The sequence below is a fragment of the Drosophila navojoa genome, chromosome X (assembly GCF_054131105.1).
Source record: "Drosophila navojoa isolate 15081-1374.11 chromosome X, UAZ_NAV_1.0, whole genome shotgun sequence".
Lineage (NCBI taxonomy): Eukaryota > Metazoa > Arthropoda > Insecta > Diptera > Drosophilidae > Drosophila > Drosophila navojoa.
In genome coordinates, this window is record NC_142895.1 from 18,892,417 (window position 1) to 18,910,285 (window position 17,869).

The window sequence follows — 17,869 nt, forward strand, 5'->3', positions numbered from 1 at the left end:
GCTCATTTAGTAATAAAAGCAGGATTCATGCTTGGCAACCGAATGGGAGCTGCCACAAAAATTGGAATGCCGTGCCGACTGCCTAGAGAGTGCGGGCGGAAGTGGGGGCCAGAGGGATGCTCGCGAGTAGACAGGCTCTTTAACAGCTCACTCACCCAACCAGCCCACCACCCCACCACCCCACCACTCACCCACTCAGTGAGTCGGTCCCAGTCCAACTGTGGATAACAGAGTGAACGAGTGCATTGAATAGTTTTTCCTCACAATTTTCCCATTTTTCATTTGCGTTTCCGACTATTTGATGTCTTTGAATGGGCATGATTATTTCCATCCTTGGCATTGCCGAACGTGTCCCCCGACAAAAACGCATTAAAAATTCAAATCTAAATTTGTATTCAAATGCTTGGGGGATCCGGGCAAGTGCATCCAAGCATAACCGAAGATAAGTATATATAATATATTCATTTCTCAACTCATTCATCTTTAATGTGTTTTTCTCTGTTCTCTCTTTTTTTTTTTTGGAAATTGTCTATTTTATATTTTGGTTTTTAGCTACCCTGTAAAATGAAGAAATCTGAGCATACACTACTTGAACCCAGCGAGGGTTTGATTACGGGTTTGGTTCTAAAACAATGATATATCATAAATAATGCAAGTTTACTTTTTAGATGTATATATAAGATGGGTCTGTCTATATGTTATATATGTATACATAAAGTCGGTATACTAAACTGAAATATTATACTCAACTTTAGTTGGCCCAACCAGTTCTTACGCTCCTACAGGGTATTCGTTCTCTGCTCGCATTCTCGTCTTCTTAGTTCCCATAATCCGATTGTGCGTTCAGGCAAATTATTGTCTAGGATTTTGGGTTTTGCAGTTAATGCAAGCGGCAGGCGACTCTGGCAGACGAGATTTATGTTAAGTGGGCAGACGACGACTCGTCGTTGGCAGCTAGTCGGGCATCTGGCAGCACTTAGTAGTCGCCGTAGCATAGCCATGCGCCCAGCCTGCCACACCCACTCCCATTTCTATCGTGGATTTTGGCTAGTAGTGAGCAATAAAAATGTCGTAGCGCAATAAAAATCGAATTGTTTCCAATTTTTCCAATATTTTATATATTTTTGCTGCGCCTGACAGTTGCAGCTGCGCTCAGCCGTAAAGCGTGTAAAACCCCCTTCATTCTCAGTCCATTCTCAGTCTCCTCATCCGGCGCAGACCTAGGGCAAGTTGTGGGGCCAAAGTCTGAGTGTGTAGTTAACTTTATGAGACTCAACAGCTGCACAGGACTTTAGAGTCCTTTATATGCACACACACACACGCATGCATACTTACACATGCACATTCAAGAAAATCTAATCAAATGGCGCAAATTGCCGGATTTGCTTGAACTGACAGAGCGCAGATTTATTTTCATATCTAACATTCGCTTGCCACAAGCGACGCGACAGCTCCTGCTGCTAACTGAGATAAAGTCAACAAAGCTCGGCTCCCCCGTTTGCCCCTCCTGCTTTCCAAGTTTCTATTGCTATTTGTTCTTTTGGCAGGGCTTCAGAAGTTTTTCGCACGCCTAAATGCATCCAATGCCAACAGCAAATGCAAAACTTCTCCAACTTTAGTTCCGCATATGGTTATCACTCGAGCTCGAGTTGCTCGGGCAGTGGCTGGCATCCATGGTTAAGCCGAAAGAAAAACAAGAAATTAAGCGCCGCACTAGTCTGTTTCCATTTGTTTTTTTCTTTCCTACTTTCAATCGCCATCAAATTTTATGGCACAAGTTTTTGGCCAGAAACTGTAAACCGAAACTATTTGGTATTTGGGCTCAGTTAATGCCACGATTCGCGGCGCTCAGTGCTACCCCTCCCCTCCGCCCTCCTGTGTTCAGCAAAAGTTGCCGACTTTGGCAAAGTGTTGCCATAAATACTTTAACTTTTGCCTCGCAAATAGTTTGCCCAGTTAGTTAGTTTGCATGCGAGAGCAGCCAAGGCTTTTAGCCTCGAGCAGAAGCCATTAAGCTGTTTGAAAAGAAATTTTCAATTGTTTTTATACAGATTTTCATATGAAATGGAAGTTTGCTGCTCAACTTTTATATTAAAGTATAAACGTGGCTAAAAGTCTCTAATGCTGTAAATAGTACTATAAAATATTTATAGGAGAATATGATGCCAAATTTAGCTGAATTATTTATATAGAGATGTTTACATTTATTGAAGAGTGTATGTGTGGTTATGAAGCTCTAAAAAATACTATAAAATATATATAGATAGTTGAATATAATGCCTTAATATTTATATTAAATGGAAGTTTGCTAGGTCACATTTATTAAAACGTATATATATATATGTGGCTATAAATCTTTAATAATGCTATAAAATATGTGTATTAGGGGTTTTTTTTTACATATGTATTTGTATATAGAAATTTTATTTTATTTTATTATATATTTTTTATTTTATTATATATTTTATTATATATATATTTATATATTCGAATATATTGCGATTTTATTATTATTCTTGATTTATTATTTTTTTTTATATATTTATTAATTGATAAAAAAATTTTTTTTTGTAATAAATAAATGCTGACTCAAATTTATTCAAAATAAATAATTTAGATACAACTGTAAAATATATACATATATAGAATGAACTGCAAGCCTTACTATGCGATTTTCACAATTAAGACTTCAGGCTGCTGATGAAAAGTTTTTTGTTGGCATGCCAGAGGTAAATTTTGGTATTTTTTCGTATTTAATGAGCTTACAGTAATATTTCTTGACACCAGTTGCAGAGCTTACGTCTTTTATAGGGTATGTTTATGGTCTCTCATATGTTTCGTTGCTTTTTTCTCAAAATATATGTTTAGCGTGACCATAATTTTGTTTATTCCCGTAACTGCCAACATGTGTGTGTGTGTGTGTGTGTGTGTGTGTGTATTGAAGGAGTCCTGCTCCTGTCAGGCATAAACTTTGGCATTTCATATGCGTGGCGTCCAATAACCTGAACTTCCGCTTGTTATTTTCGGTAGTCCATTTATTTTTAACATGTAGCAGCTGAGCTTAGTCTGCATTAGACAGTTGCAAGTGGAGCTGGGCTGACGTGGCCATTAGAGGAGATTGCGCTTGCAGGGAGTTCCACGACATCTCGAGCATTGAACATTGGGCAATTGACCCATTTGTGTGTGGCGCCACCAGCCGAAGTGCCAACTAATAATGCAATAGGTGAAGCGAGGCAGTTGCCACTTGCCACACGGCCATGAGTGGCAGTCGGCATGCTTCCGGGTTTGCCTTTGTTGTCAGTTCGGTTCGTTTGGTGACCAGCCCCGGAGGCAGCTGCTCAGCTTGGCGTGCGAATTGAAGTTGTAAGCCACATGTCCTGTTTTTCCATTGTCTCAGATGCCTCCCCTCCCTCTCTCTCTCTCTTTCACTCTCTTTCTCTCTCTCTCTCTCACTCTCTCTCTCTGTCGCTGGGCCTTTTTTTTCTTGACTGTCAGTCGCATTGCTGCCTGCTTGAGCCATCCCAGCCCAGTCCGAGTCCAACTCAACTCAAGCATTGCTCTCACGCCTGGCTCAACTGCAGCACAGCCCAAGTGCTAAGTCTGCCCCAAAGGTCTGCGTTTAATTACACAAGTTTTTGCGCCACTGCGCCTCATAATTTAGCAATGCGCTCGACAGTTCCTTGGCCCGGGGACTCCGGACTATGAGCAGCGGCCAGCCGCTAGAGCAACTCCTTAAGCACATGAGCTTATGCGCTATAACTAGTTGCACGTCCTTACGCGTCGGTCTGGCAAGGACTGTGCAAAGGCTGGCTCTAATTGAACTTAATGTGGCTTTAACATGAGAATAATCCAACGTAATTTGCGATGCGACTGCCTTAACCTTTCTCTATTTAAACATTCTAGAGTTATTTTAGTCACCTATAGAGAGCTCAGCTGAGTTCAGATCAATATTCCTAGGCACTTAAGCGCTTTGCTCGCACTCTTTCTCTTCCACAGCCGATTCCTTAGATTTAAGTCGTCTCCTTATCCTCTGAACATACGAATCTCACGCAAAAACCAATCCCCAGCTGAATAGAACTTTTTCCATTTGCCATTAACTTGAGCCAACTGCTGCCAACTACTTAGCCAAGTTTCTGCTTTGGGAGCAGGTCATACGTAAGCATTAGTCCTGGCTAGAGGACGTTTCGTTTTACAGCCGCAGCTTAGTGCAAATTTAATTGAATTTTCTAAAGACATACGAGAGCTGTCTGCCAAGTTTTTCCCCTTTTTAAGAGGGTGGAGTGGGCTGTGGGTTACATCAAAGTCAAGCCATTGCTAACCATGTCCTTTCTCACTCTTGATTACTTGCAGGTGCGTGCTATGGAGCAGCGGCTCAGTGAATGGCCAAAGCCCCAAGCACAACAGCAACAACAACAACAACAACAACAACAGCAGCAGCAACAGTCGCAGCAGGGCACTGCCACCAGCTCGCCCATACATCAACAGCAGCAACAGCAGCAGCAACAGGCGATTGCCGCTGCAGCCTTGGCCGCTGCCTGCCAACAGAGCGTCACAGGCACAACAGGCGTGGCCGTAGGCGTGGGCGTGGGTGTGTGCCTGCCCAGCAACGAGGCGGAGAAGACAATTAACTCACTGGAGATACAGGTGGAGGAGCAACGACAGCTGCGCCTGCACGACGCACGCCAGATCGAGGCCAAGGCCGCCAAGATCAAGGAGTGGGTGAACAACAAGCTGCGCGATCTCGAGGAGCAAAATCAACTGTTGCGCGAACAGAACATCAAGTGCAACCAGCAGCTGGAGCTGCTCAAGAATCACATAGCCAATCAGTCGCAGCGCCACAGCATTGTCGGGCCGGTGAGGAATAGCCTGAGCCTGGACGTGCAGGACTTTGCGAGCACGCCGGAAACGCGACGACGCAGCGAGAGCCTCGACCCGCAGGAGATCATCAGCCGGCCATTGACCAGCTCCTATCCACATCATCAGCATCGACGCAATCTCTCCATGGAGCCGCAGGAGCTGGAACGCAACCTGGTCGCGGCCGTTGATGGGCTCACCCTGGCGCCGCTGTCGAGCATCTCCAGCAAGGCGGCGCAGACGGCCACGGCCAGCACACGGCCGGACAGCTCCGACACGGACACGGCGCACGACTATGCCGAGATCTATACGCCCTCGTGCGAGAAGCTGCCCGCCTGGATGAAGAACAATCCGGCGCTGATGGCCAGTGGGGGCAACTCGAGCACCACAACGACCACCACCAGCGAACTGGGCGTGCCCAGGCCGCCGACGCCGCCGCTGCATCGCTTCCCCAGCTGGGAGGCGAAGATCTATCAGGTGGCCAACGACGGACTCGCTGGCACCAGCACCGCCGAGAGCAATGCCAGCAATGAGCCGACGCCGGATGTGCAGGAGCACAGTTTGACCCTATCGAATGGGCGTGGCACCGCCCCAAGGCACGGCCATGGCCCTGGCCACGATGCGAACGGTACGCTGGGCAGCAGCGGCACGCCGGGCACGCCCCAGCCACCGACGCGACAGCAACAAACCGCCAGCGGCGGCTTCTGTGATATATCCGTGCCCGTCTATGCCACGGTGAAGGGGCGTGCCTCACAAATACGCTCGATGCCCTTCACGGGCGACTCGAGCGACGACTCCAGCGATGGCGAGGATCATGCCGTCATGCTGACACACAACTCGCACAACTCGTCCAGCACAGATAATACGGAGACCTCCACGTCTGGCAGCGCGTCGAGTCCATCGAAGAGTCTGAAGACCTCATCGAGCCTGAGTCCAGCCAAGCGCAGCGGCTCCGAGAGCCCCAAGAATGTCAAGGCGCGTGGTATGTACCGATCAAGACCCACCCCTAGAGACATATTCTTCTTCTTCTCTCCTCGCACGCGCCCAGTAAAACCAGTAAAGCGTAAAGGTAGCGGTAGCGGTATCTGAGCATTGAACCACTGCAACACCAACAGCAACAGCACTAACCCAACAACCACACTGAAACTCCAACTCCAAACACTAACACACACAAGCTAAAGAAACAATAATTTTAATTATAAAAAAAAAGTATGATTTTTTTTATTAACTTGCATTTGCTTACATGTATTGAATTTATTTATTTTTTTATCAACACTTCAAATATATTTACATATATATTTATATTTCCATAATTTCCTTTATTTGTATGTTAAGTTACTTTATTTTTTTTTTTTTTGTTCCCTTAAATGTAAGTTAAGTTTTTTTTTTCATATTATTTATGTATTTACTATTTTAATGAATTTATATCAGGCAATTGGATGTTTTTCTTTGATTTAATATTTAATTATTTTTATTCTTTTTTTTATATATTAATTCCGTTGAATATATGTGAAGTTATTTATATATTTTATTTTTTTTTTAAATTTTTTTTAAAATTTTTTTTTATTTATTCATTTTATTTTTATTTTATTTATTTAATTATTATTTTTTTTTTAATATGTGCTCTATTCATATTATAATTATTGATAATTGCCTTTGATTTTATGTTTGTTTTATTATATTATTTTATATTTTCTTGAATTTTATAGATATATTTATATTTTAGTTATTTTATTTTATTTGTTTTTTAATAAGCGTTGATTTGATATCATGCAATTGCGGCATCTATATTATTTATTATGTAATTTGAAGATACTTAACATTTTTCTATAGAATCCTGCTCCTGTTGTGCTGCTCGGCCTATTCCTGTATTCCTAAATCCTGTAGCATGAGTACTTGCTTTGCTATTAGCTCTGCTCCAGGCCCATACTTTGGGTCTTTCCATAATCTACTTTGATGACTAATTTTCAATGGGTATTCTAACAAACTTTGAACTGGTTGCATCTCCCTCCTTGCGCCTCTCCCCTCACCTCATTGTGTGGTGCTTCCTTATGTTATCATCAATGACCACTCTATTAACCACCATCATTTGCCATTCACCCGCCATTAACTACACACTCGCACACGCACACACACACACACACACACCACAGTCCACACACGCTTAACCACACCACACCAGTCACAGCAACACCAACAACAACAAAAACAACAGCAACAACAACAGCAACAGCAACAACACCATTATCAGCATCATCACACGCTGCCGCACCCGCAGGCGCCGGCACTGGCGCCCGTGCACAATGTACAGAGCACGCTGCCACGCCTACATACGCCCACAACTGGCGCGCAGCTGACGCAACTGCGCGTGAGCCCTCACATGCGTGGCACAGTAATTTCAGATCTTTCCTTTGAATCAGGCCTCTCCGACGACTACGCCCTGCCCCCCGATGCTGTCTCCGAATCGACCTGCATGGACGCCTCGATGCCGTCGCTCTTGATGCGTCAATCGTACGTGGACTCGCCGAGCAAGAAGCTCGAATCGCTAGAGAAGGTGAGCACTGCATGCTTTCCTCCAATATCGGCGAACATACTAAACATCTCTCTCCCTCAGATGGGTCACCTGGCCAAGCTGGGTGGCAAACTGAAGACCTGGCGCAAGCGTTGGTTCGTCCTGAAGAACGGCACGCTCAACTACTGGAAGAGCCAGCACGATGTGCAGCGCAAGCCACAGGGCCAGATCCTGCTGGACGAGGCCTGCCGCATCAGCCGGGCCGAGGGTGCCTCCACCTTCGAGATAGACACGGGCAAGAAGGTCTACTACCTGACCGCCGACTCGCACGCCACCATGGACGACTGGATACGCGTGCTGCAGAACGTGCAGCGGCGCAATGCCACCAAATTGCTGCTCAGCCGGGACGACCAGAAGCCCACGGTGCAGGGCTGGGTGACCAAGGTGAAGAACGGCCATGCCAAGAAGTGCTGGTGCGTGCTCCTGGGCAAGATGTTCCTCTACTTCAAGGCGCCCGCTGAGACGGTGAGTGCGGAAGCAGCAAGTGTGAGTTCCCATCTAATCAGGCTCATTCCCTGCAGAATCCCCTGGGTCAAATCAACATGCGTGATGCACGCGTGGAGGAGGTCGAGCACGTGTCCGACTCTGACTCGGAGGAGCGCGAGGATGCCGCACAGGATCAGGCGCGCCTCACCGTGGCCATCTACCCGGCCCACCAGGGCCCCACGTATCTGATTCTGTCCGGTAAGCCGGAGCGCGACAACTGGCTATATCATCTGACCGTCGTCTCGGGCGGCGGGCCCAGTGCGGGCACACAGTACGAGCAGCTGGTGCAGAAGCTCATGGAAACGGACGGTGATCCAAGTGAGTAATACCTACAGCTCCATCTGAGATCGAGTGTTTCACAAAGCCATCCATTTGCCACACCTTAGACTGCGTGCTCTGGCGTCATCCCATATTGCTGCACACCAAAGATACGATCACAGCTCCCCTATCCTCCATGCACACGGAGACCATGCAGCCGGAGGCTATAAAGCTATTCAAGGTAAGCTCAGCTGCCGATTCCCCCGATTCGCTGGCACTTGAAAGTAATAAATCCCATTCCTCACAGAGCATCCAGCTGTTTATGTCCGTGGCCGTCAATCAGCCGGGCATCGATTACCATGTGGTGCTCGCCCAAAATGCGCTGCAGCATTGCCTGGACATGCCGGAGCTGCAGACCGAAATGATCTGTATTCTGATAAAGCAAACCTCCCGACATATGGGCCAGAAACTAAGTGTCGGTGTCCAGGTAAACAAGAAACTGGGCAAGCAAACGCGCGTAAGTTTTTCAGTTGCAAAGCTTCTTATCATTCAAAAAGCTCTTTTAGTTGTACTCCCCACTCTCCCCCCCAATTAGATGTTAACTTTCTAGTTTTCTTATTGTTTCCGTAACATTCCCCCAACTAATCCCGTTACTAACTTGTTGTGTACATGACTCGCACGTGGCTCCATCATTCCTATTCCGCATCGGAATAAAAGCTCTACGCTCTCGATTCGTTATGTTTCCCAAATTCTGAACTGTCGCCACAGAAGAATCAAGCTCATGTATATCCCCCATCATGTTATATAACTTCATTCTAATTAAGAAAAGACTTCGAAAAGCTTCTCTCTTTAAAGCGTTACCTAGCCAAAAGAAAAAGTCTAACCAACTAGGTATCGTATGTGAAGTACTACCCAAGTTTTGTATTCTACTGCTTTGTTTTTAATTGCTTATCAAAAATTCATCGCTTTGGTACAACCATCGGCAACATTTGGCCAGCTACAAAAGGCTTTGCTTACATTTAAAAGCTTACGATCGAAATAATGAATAATCAATACGTTTAACCTACATACATACATACCTATAAGATATGCCTATTAACATTAACATTAACATAACATGTACCTTAACATTCATATTAACTTTAACATACTCATTGACACATTTTAGCATTATTTTTTCTATATACATACATATGTATCTCGTTTTCTGCACGTTTCTGATTGATATTTATCGATCCCAATTGTTGTTCGATTATTCTTGTCATTTCCCCTCTTTGTGCATTGTTTTCGTTTGTATTTCAAGTAGTTGAACAGACAATAAATTTCCCCCATAACTGTCATACTATATCTATACTCAACTATATGTATGTGTACACATAACCACATACATGCTCAAGTACTTATACATATTTAGCTTTCAAGACAAAACCAACACTATGAAAATTGTTTCCATGTGTTTAGTTTGATCTAATTACTGTTGATTCGTTATCACTGTATAAAGTATTTGCTGTAAATTTCTAACATACTCTACAAACACACTTCACTTGAAAACCAACATACATACAAACATACATACATACATACATACAAATACATGAATACGTACTCTTTTCCAGAAAACCAGTTAGAAAACTGCATCTTCGGCTGGCCGAAGCATTCAGTTCCTTATTGAATGTTGTCTGATCTTTAAACACTATATAAATTAAAGACAATTGCTTTAAGCTTTATGTAAGAAAAATCTCTATGAGATGGATGATTTCTTTAAGATCTTTAAGAAATTCAATTTTAAAAACTTTTAAACTGGTTTGTCTCAACTGACAGAATACTTCGATAGTTATTTGGAATTATGATAAGCGTTTGAAGTCAAGACTAAATGAACATGCTGAGTCCTTCACATATTTAAGCTACAAAAACCATTCAAGGAACACTCTAATACCCTCTCCTAGGTTTTGATTGGTAATCCGTAATCATTCAATACAGACAAAATTAATGAAAGTTCAAACTCTTACACGCAGTATAGTTATAGGCTACTGCCTGTAGACTGCCTGTCTGTCTTCCCCCCTATATCTATCTCTCTCTCTCTCTTTGTCTGTCTGTCTCTCTCTCTCTCTCTCTTTGTCTCTCTCTCTCTTTCCTACACAGACTCATTCCATCTCTCTGTATCTAATTCAGCTCGCTCATACGTGCTAACAACTTTGCCGATCGTGTGCTATCGATTCTTATCGAATCACGCTTAAGTTGGCCACGCATAAGCGCGCTTTACACTTGTAACTGCCTTCTATTTCCCTGATCTAAAGCGTTTTCTAACTCGTTTATGTTTCGCCCCTTTGTTCAATTTGTTCAGTTTACTGCTTTGATTATATTTTTTCAATGGCTTTGAATGTTTCGCATAGAGTTTATACATTTCTGTTGCCCGTTACGCTTTTTACAAAAAACAAGAAAACAACAACAACAACAAAGAGAACGATTTTTGTATAGCGTGTCATACATATACATTAAGGATACTCTGCAAAAAAAAAAAAAAAGAAAAAAAAAATACACGACAAAAGAAACATGAACCTCGTTTAATGGCAAAAAAAATTGATCAGCAAATGTTTTTTGGCTTCTCTTCTATTCTTCTATTATGTTTGGTTTGTTTTTGGTTGTGAAACGATTTTCGTTTCGTTTGTATGTGTGTCGAACCAATGAATCCATTACCGTTAACCGATAACCGCAAATACCGAAAAATACCAACCGTTTTCCAACACTGTACGTAACCAATTATTGACGACAACGACGACGAAATTTACAGCAACTACTATTGTGCGCCACCCAAAGCCTGTTCACCTGTGATACCCAACAGGCTGGCCAGGCTCAGGCCAACGGCAGTTCGCCCACATCGATACAGGTATGAGGGGAAATTTGTCTTGTCACTCAATAATCGATATACGATAAATATGCGATAAACGATTTGTTAAACGATTGCTTTCAGTTACTGTAGTCAAGTGTAGAGTTGCCTAACCCAGACTTCTGCCTCATTTATGCCCATCTCATTCAACTGATTCTCCATCTGTTCCCTCTCTCTTTATCTCTCTGCTTTCGCGCTTTTACACTGGAGCAGGCGCCCGTCTCGACGCCCATCATCGACTGCAAGTCAAATCCGCCCGCCTACAGCTTTGTTCAGGGCTGGCAGCTGCTCGCACTGGCCGTCTCCCTGTTTGTGCCCAAGTCCAGTCGCCTGCTGTGGTATCTCAAGCTGCACTTGTCCCGCAACGCGGACACCAAAACGGAAACGGGCAAATATGCCGCCTACTGTGAGCGCGCCCTGGAGCGCACCCTGAAGAATGGGGGGCGCGAAACGAAGCCATCGCGCATGGAGGTGCTATCCATATTGCTGAAGAATCCATATCATCACTCCCTGCCGCACGCCATACCCGTTCACATGATGAACGCCACGTATCAGGTAAGCCAGCATAATGAACTAGTTCGCCAATTGGGTGAGCAGCTCTTTGGAATAAGCATAGGCAGTTTGTTTTAACCTCATCCATGTGAGGTTGACGAACCTGGAATAGCTCATCGTAGATCATTTTTGAATGGGAAACTATTTGTGTGAACCAGTTCACTAGTTCATAAAATCTTGTTGCAGCCAGTTCCCACAGCAGTTTATAGATACAATAAGTCTTTATAGTTAAGGACCTCCTTGTGAACTTGTTCATAAGAACACTCGTTCAGCTCGTAAGAATTCCTTAGATTGAGTTGAGGGTTTTATGTAGACTATAGATACATAATGGATATATTGAAATGGTATAGAGGAACTAGATCTTAACGAAATGCTGAACATTTGTCATCTTAAATTTTGCAGGTGGTTTCCTTTGACGGCTCTACCACCATCGAGGAATTCCAAACAACATTGGCCCAGGAGCTGGGCACTCGCGATGCCAACAACGGCTTCTGTCTGTTCAGCGATGATCCGATCGAAAAGGATTTGGAGCACTATCTGGAGCCGCTGGCCAAGCTGTGCGATGTGATCAGCAAGTGGGAGACGGCGCTGCGTGAGAAGGGCTCCGGCAAGTTCGAGAACTCGCGCGTCATCCAGCTGAGCTACAAGAACCGGCTCTACTGGAAGCACACCATCAAGTGCGAGACGGACAAGGAGCGGCTGCTGCTCTGCTACCAGACCAATGCGCAGATCGTGCAGGGACGGTTCCCGCTCTCGCGAGAGCTGGCCCTGGAGCTGGCCTCGCTGATGTCGCAGATCGACATGGGCGACTACTCGCACGAGAAGTCGCGCGACGTGGGCCTCAAGGCGCTGGACAAGTTCTATCCCTATCGCTATCGGGACGCACTCGGCGCCGACCAGCTGAAGGATGTGCAGGAGCTGCTCATATCCAAGTGGACGCTGCTCAAGGGCCGCTCGACGCTGGACTGCGTGCGCATCTATTTGACCTGCTGCCGCAAGTGGCCCTACTTCGGCGCCTGCCTGTTCCAGGCGAAGCCGCGCCAGTGCGAGCCGCACACCACTGCCGGCACGCCCGTCGCCTGGCTGGCCGTCGCCGAGGATGCGCTCAACGTGCTCGAGCTGTCGACGATGGCGCCCGTGGCGCGCTATCCGTACAGCACGGTGATGACATTCGGTGGCTGCCAGGACGACTTCATGCTGGTCGTCTCGCACGACGACGGCACCCTGGCCGGCGGCTGCGAGCAGAAGCTGCTCTTCGCCATGAGCAAGCCGAAGATCTTGGAGATAACGCTGCTCATTGCGGACTACATGAATGCGCTGGGCCACACCGTGCCGGGCACACCGCAAATGAATTCGCTCACGCGCAACGGCTCGCATCGCTCGCTGCGCACCTCGCAGCGGCCGGGCGTCGGTGTTGGCGGCGTCGGTGGCGTCCCGGGCCTCACTGCCGTCGGCGCAGCTGGCAGCATCACTGGCTTCTCCACAAATGCCACCACCACGGCCCACAACACGCTCAACTCGCACGCCACCCACACGCTTAACTCGACGCACTCGCACACGCTCAGCAGCTCGCACCATGCGGGCGGTGCTGGCGGTGCCGCCACTGGTGGTGGCAGCCACCAGGGCACGCTCAACTCGCAGTCGGGCGGCAGCCATCATCAGCATCACCATCATCATCCGCATCAGCCGGATATACTGAAGAGCACGCCGGATCATCAGCGCATCAAGTGAGCTGCGCCCAGGGGCGGGGCGTGTACAGAAGTGCATAAATAAGGCAGACAGAGGAGATGCATCTATAAGTAGATATATGCAGCATATAGTATATACACACACGTATATCTAGGCAACGCCGTGCAGTCCGTGCCACCAACTGTACTTTGCGCGCTTCTCAACACTAAACAAGAACGTTCTTTCCTAAGCTAAGCTAATAACGGTACTCGTACTCTAAAGCCCATACAAGCGTATATTGTAAACAGAACTTTTTTTTTTGAATAGTCTTAAGTCGTACCCCACGCCAGGTACAAACATATACTATACATGCATATACATACATATGTATATGCATACACATATATATATATACGTATATATATATTCATTCTGTATGTCTCTTCAACGAATTTTCTTTTGTGATTTTCTTTTGTACAGCAGTTTGTGCAAATCGCGTTTCAGCACCGTCTTCTTGTTCTATTCGTTTTCACTACTTTACTCTCTCACCTATGTATACTCGTATTGTACATATAGTACACACCTTTATATATGTACACTCATATATACATATATATATAGATATATCCGATATTCTTGCTAATTAATGCTTCGTCATGAATCTCACTTTGTCCCTCCATGCTCAAAAACTGCCTTTTGAATGTAGATGATGAAGAAGAAGATGTAGAGAACAAAACCAAGATAATGAAACAAGCCAAAAACAACAACAACAACAAAATTATGCTGAAATCGCAATAATTTGCATTAGGGTTTACCCTAGAGCAACAGTGTGGAAGAATTAACAATTGTATAACCATATTTTGTATAGTGTTTTTCATGTCCAGACATAGGATACAATTTTTTTTATTAAAATATGTTTTTTTTTTCACAATTTTTTTTTTTTTTAATGATAAACGAAAGTAATTGAGGAATTAGATAACGTAGAGCATAGGCATAGATGGCATAGAGACTAGACATTATCATTATGGCTTCTAGAGAGAGCACTTGATATATTAATGTTGTCTGCATAGTTACGATGCGAAGGGAAGTGTTTGTATTGAATATTTATATGTACATGTATATCATATCCATGTTTTATGTTTGAAATATCATCATTTTACGATTCCTGATTTGCATAAAGTATTTTTGAAATCAGCTCATTTCACAGCAAAGTAGGTTTTTTATTCAAATGTTAACAAATCAAAAGAAATGAAATTAAATACAAATATTTATATAAGTAAAAGAGTAAAAAACCAAACAACAAGAATAGCCAACCGAACACAGCCAGAGCTTCTAGTGAGAAAAAACCTATGAAACTTAAGCGAAAATAGAAATTCCAATTGATATACAACATAGAAACGTTCCTTAGTAATTTATACAAAGGAAACGTCTAAAGAAACAAGACACAAATTCGAATGAAAACAACAACAAACATTTATTGTATACAAAATATTGAGATTTATATATTGTAGTAGTAAAAACCAATTTTCCTAGTAAGCTATACACTAACGAAAACAATGAAAATACACACAAGAAAATCGCTGTAAAACAATAAATTAACACCAAATAGCACTCCAACAGCTGCTCCCTGTCGATTGGCCGTTTTTACTAAGTATTTGTCAAAGCACTTTCGAATATCGTTTCATGTTTTCCTTTTTTTCTCTGTTCTCTTTTGTTTCGAAACAACTTATAATATATCATATATACTATATACACGTATACACACACACACACAAACACATATATACATATATTTAACGAATGAAAATTATACAAGCATTATATAACTGTGTAAATGGCAACAGCGCATTTTTTTCCTAATTGTAAAAATTTGATATTAAAAATTTATATGCAAAATCGCAAAAATAAAAAAGAACAAAAAGCAACAACAAACAAGAGGCGACATTCAACTAGTATATATAAATATACATGCATAAACATTTGTCAGCGCAGATATGGCAAGGAATAGGCGAATATATCAACACTCCAAATGAAAGGAAATAAATATATATCTATATATATATAAAGGAAAAATTAATCATTTAAATCTAACTTGAAGTTTTAATCTCGGGAATGGAACTCGGTATGGGTAATACGAACGAGTATATGCTTAAAGAATAACTTCGCGTTTGGTTTATGAACTCGGATTGATTTAATTGTTCAATAATTTATTTGAAATTGCCTAATTTTGTATTTTATTGATATCCATCATTAGTCATAGTGATGATTAGCATCATATACAAGCTATTTATACACACATTTGTTTGGGCTTACGATAATTTACAAAAGTTTTCTTGGCCTGTGGGCCGGCTCCATAAACAGATAAATACAGTCTATATAACTAATTTTGTCCATTACTCTCACTCCCTCTCTCTCTCCCTTTCTCTTTCTCGCTACTGCATGCCAGATAATGATGTTAAGCAAGCCAATTAAATATATGAACATGTGTCATAATCAGTAGTCAGTATATTATCGCCGTTTTATGGAGCTGTTGCTCGCCTCTCTTTGGGTGTGTATGTGTGTGTGTGTGTGTGTGTCTCAGTATTCGCATGTGTATGTTTTGGAAATAAAAGGTAGTTTAAACCCACAACGCAAGGTATAAATTGAAGCAAGCAGCGGGTCAGCGTGTCAAAATGATGTGCCCCCAATTCAGTGGTTATTATTATCTAGGTTGTTGTTGCTGTTGCTGCTGCAGCTGCTGCTCTTGTTGTTGTTATACAAGTACTATATTAAATATTGAAATGTCTTTTGGCCTTTGAAATAAGCAGCACACAGTTGGCGCCACGGCTGCTCCGCTGCTCGTCGTCTATGACGTGTTGAAAGCAACGATGCCAGCGGCACACAACAAAGATGAAAGCGTGCCGCCCGAACGACCCATACATACATTATATCATATTGACAACTAACATCTAGTGCGACTAACGTACGTACATATATTACAAAACCCAAAAGTAAAGTATGAACACTAGAAATAGAGTGCCCACGGCGGCCGCCTGGACGTACATTGATTTGCGATTTAGTAATTTGGCATCCTTCTTATACTTCTGCGACATCATTGATAAGTTTTGTGTTTTAGTGTCCAGCTCTGCAAGAGATAAGCGTGAGGTATTAGATTTATTCAAACGACTGATCGCATCATTCTCTATACGCACCCGCCAAAACAGTGCCACGTTGCAGTACATCGTCAATGTTCTGGACCATTATGCGCTGCACATCCTGCAGCTGAGTGTTGATGTTGCTTATGTTGCGTCTGCGATCTGTCAGTTGCTTTTTCGCCTTCTGTATGTACACGTCGAACTCGATGAAGGCGTAGGGGCGTGTCACCGAATTGACACGCCGCCCGTAGTTTGTATGAAACTCCTGTGCCAGATCCTCCAGATAGTTGAATGCCAAGCGCTTCGAATACATTTTATCAACCATCACCAAGTAGCAAACATCGTTCTCGATAAGATAGCTGTGCGGGTGCGAAGTCAAGTCAAGTCAAGGCGATTAAATCAAACGATGATTCAATGTGGGCACATATTTCAACATTCTCAACTTACTGAAATAAATATGGTCCTGTTTCGATGCTGCTGCGCGCTGGCGAATGTGTGCCCAACTTGCGAAAAAGCATTTTCGCTTGATTTTGATAATCCAAGATACTGCGACCGCTCTAATGCACAAAAAGTGAAAGTGTTATGGTTTTATAAAAATGTATATGTGTATATACGTGTGTGTGTGTGAGTAACGTACCTGCTCGTCGTCCTGCATGGTGCCCACCAATGGCAGACCATCAATGACCCGGGCAATCATCGTCAGCAGCGCCATCGCTTAGCCTATGTCCTTTGCTCTCTGGGACTGGGACAATATCAATTGGATCAATTGGAAATGTTTGTGTGTGTGTGTGTGTCTGTGTGTAGGTTAATGCGCGACTGTGGCCACGGCTACAGTTTAGTGCGGCTGGCTTTCCACTTCGTTTGGTGTTGCCGCGGCCGCTACTCCCCACTTTTGGCCGCTGTGTCCGTTGGAATCAGTTGTTGTTTTTGGTTGTTGCTTTGAAATTGGCAACTTTCATTTGGACTCTGAAATACTGATAACTGTGTGATTGTTGAAATAGGTAGCCCTGCACACTGTGTCCAAATTTTGTATCCTTACCCAAATGACTGTGATGTTATTTAGTTGGCGAAATCGTAATTTTGTACATCGCCCGATAAATTTACGGAGCTATGTTGTGTGAGGGTAAATGGATTCGTGTTTTTGTATTGCTTGAAACACGTCAGCGGCTAGCGCTGGACCTGTCAAAGCACGATGTATCAACAACAATTGCTAAAGCATGTATCGATGTGTGCGATAGTATCGATAGTTGGCCAGGCGCGGTTTAGGTATGGCAATCGAAATTTCAAATTTAACTGCAGTAAATAAATACACATTATTCTATTTAGATAAATTAATAAAATAGCATGAATTTACACTCAATTTAGTGGACGAAGCTTCGTGGCTAGTATTATATTATAATTTGTTGCAGTTCAGTTAAGCTGTTTTAATTAGCTGACGTGACACATGTGAAAAATGTT

At 43.6% G+C, this 17,869-nt stretch overlaps 2 protein-coding genes across 15 annotated transcripts in view; one reads left to right on the forward strand and one right to left on the reverse strand.

The window, feature by feature from the left end:
• LOC108657281 (uncharacterized protein CG43867) overlaps positions 1-15,339 on the forward strand; it is a 133,411-nt gene extending 118,072 nt beyond the window's left edge. For 3 of the 12 annotated variants that reach the window (XM_089264858.1, XM_089264865.1, XM_089264866.1), the window contains 9 exons: positions 4,351-5,836; positions 7,008-7,408; positions 7,469-7,891; positions 7,948-8,230; positions 8,299-8,411; positions 8,478-8,687; positions 10,962-11,057; positions 11,271-11,612; positions 12,012-15,173. In XM_089264858.1, coding sequence (XP_089120984.1) covers positions 4,351-5,836; positions 7,008-7,408; positions 7,469-7,891; positions 7,948-8,230; positions 8,299-8,411; positions 8,478-8,687; positions 10,962-11,057; positions 11,271-11,612; positions 12,012-13,340 — 4,683 coding nt within the window. In that variant the 3' untranslated portion in view covers positions 13,341-15,173. Of the gene's footprint in view, positions 1-4,350; positions 5,837-7,007; positions 7,409-7,468; positions 7,892-7,947; positions 8,231-8,298; positions 8,412-8,477; positions 8,688-10,961; positions 11,058-11,270; positions 11,613-12,011 lie in introns of all 12 variants that reach the window. The other 9 variants (XM_089264861.1, XM_089264863.1, XM_089264854.1 and 6 more) reach the window with 8 other exon arrangements.
• Positions 15,340-16,226: 887 nt separating this feature from the next.
• Sec22 (vesicle-trafficking protein SEC22) lies at positions 16,227-17,606 on the reverse strand. Of its 3 annotated transcripts, none has more exons than XM_089264868.1 (5): positions 17,451-17,606; positions 17,049-17,385; positions 16,859-16,968; positions 16,469-16,770; positions 16,227-16,401 (listed from the first exon to the last, which is right to left on the reverse strand). In XM_089264868.1, exons 2-5 carry the CDS (start codon positions 17,121-17,123, stop codon positions 16,253-16,255), a joined length of 636 nt encoding a protein of 211 aa, XP_089120994.1. In that variant the 5' UTR covers positions 17,124-17,385; positions 17,451-17,606; the 3' UTR covers positions 16,227-16,252. The 3 variants fall into 3 exon arrangements, with proteins under 3 accessions (XP_089120994.1, XP_089120993.1, XP_017965327.1); XM_089264867.1 differs by having other exon boundaries at positions 17,049-17,392; XM_018109838.3 differs by having other exon boundaries at positions 17,049-17,377; positions 17,451-17,601.
• Positions 17,607-17,869: the final 263 nt, after the last annotated feature.

Excerpts from the sequence above, each read along its gene's own strand:
- Sec22 (XM_089264868.1), bottom strand. The coding sequence starts at position 17,123 with ATGGCGCTGCTGACGATGATTGCCCGGGTCATTGATGGTCTGCCATTG. Across the intron at positions 16,771-16,858 it reads ACAGGACCATATTTATTTCA|CTATCTTATCGAGAACGATG; the intron begins GTAAGTTGAGAA and ends GCACCCGCACAG. Across the intron at positions 16,402-16,468 it reads ACGTGGCACTGTTTTGGCGG|AGCTGGACACTAAAACACAA; the intron begins GTGCGTATAGAG and ends TATCTCTTGCAG.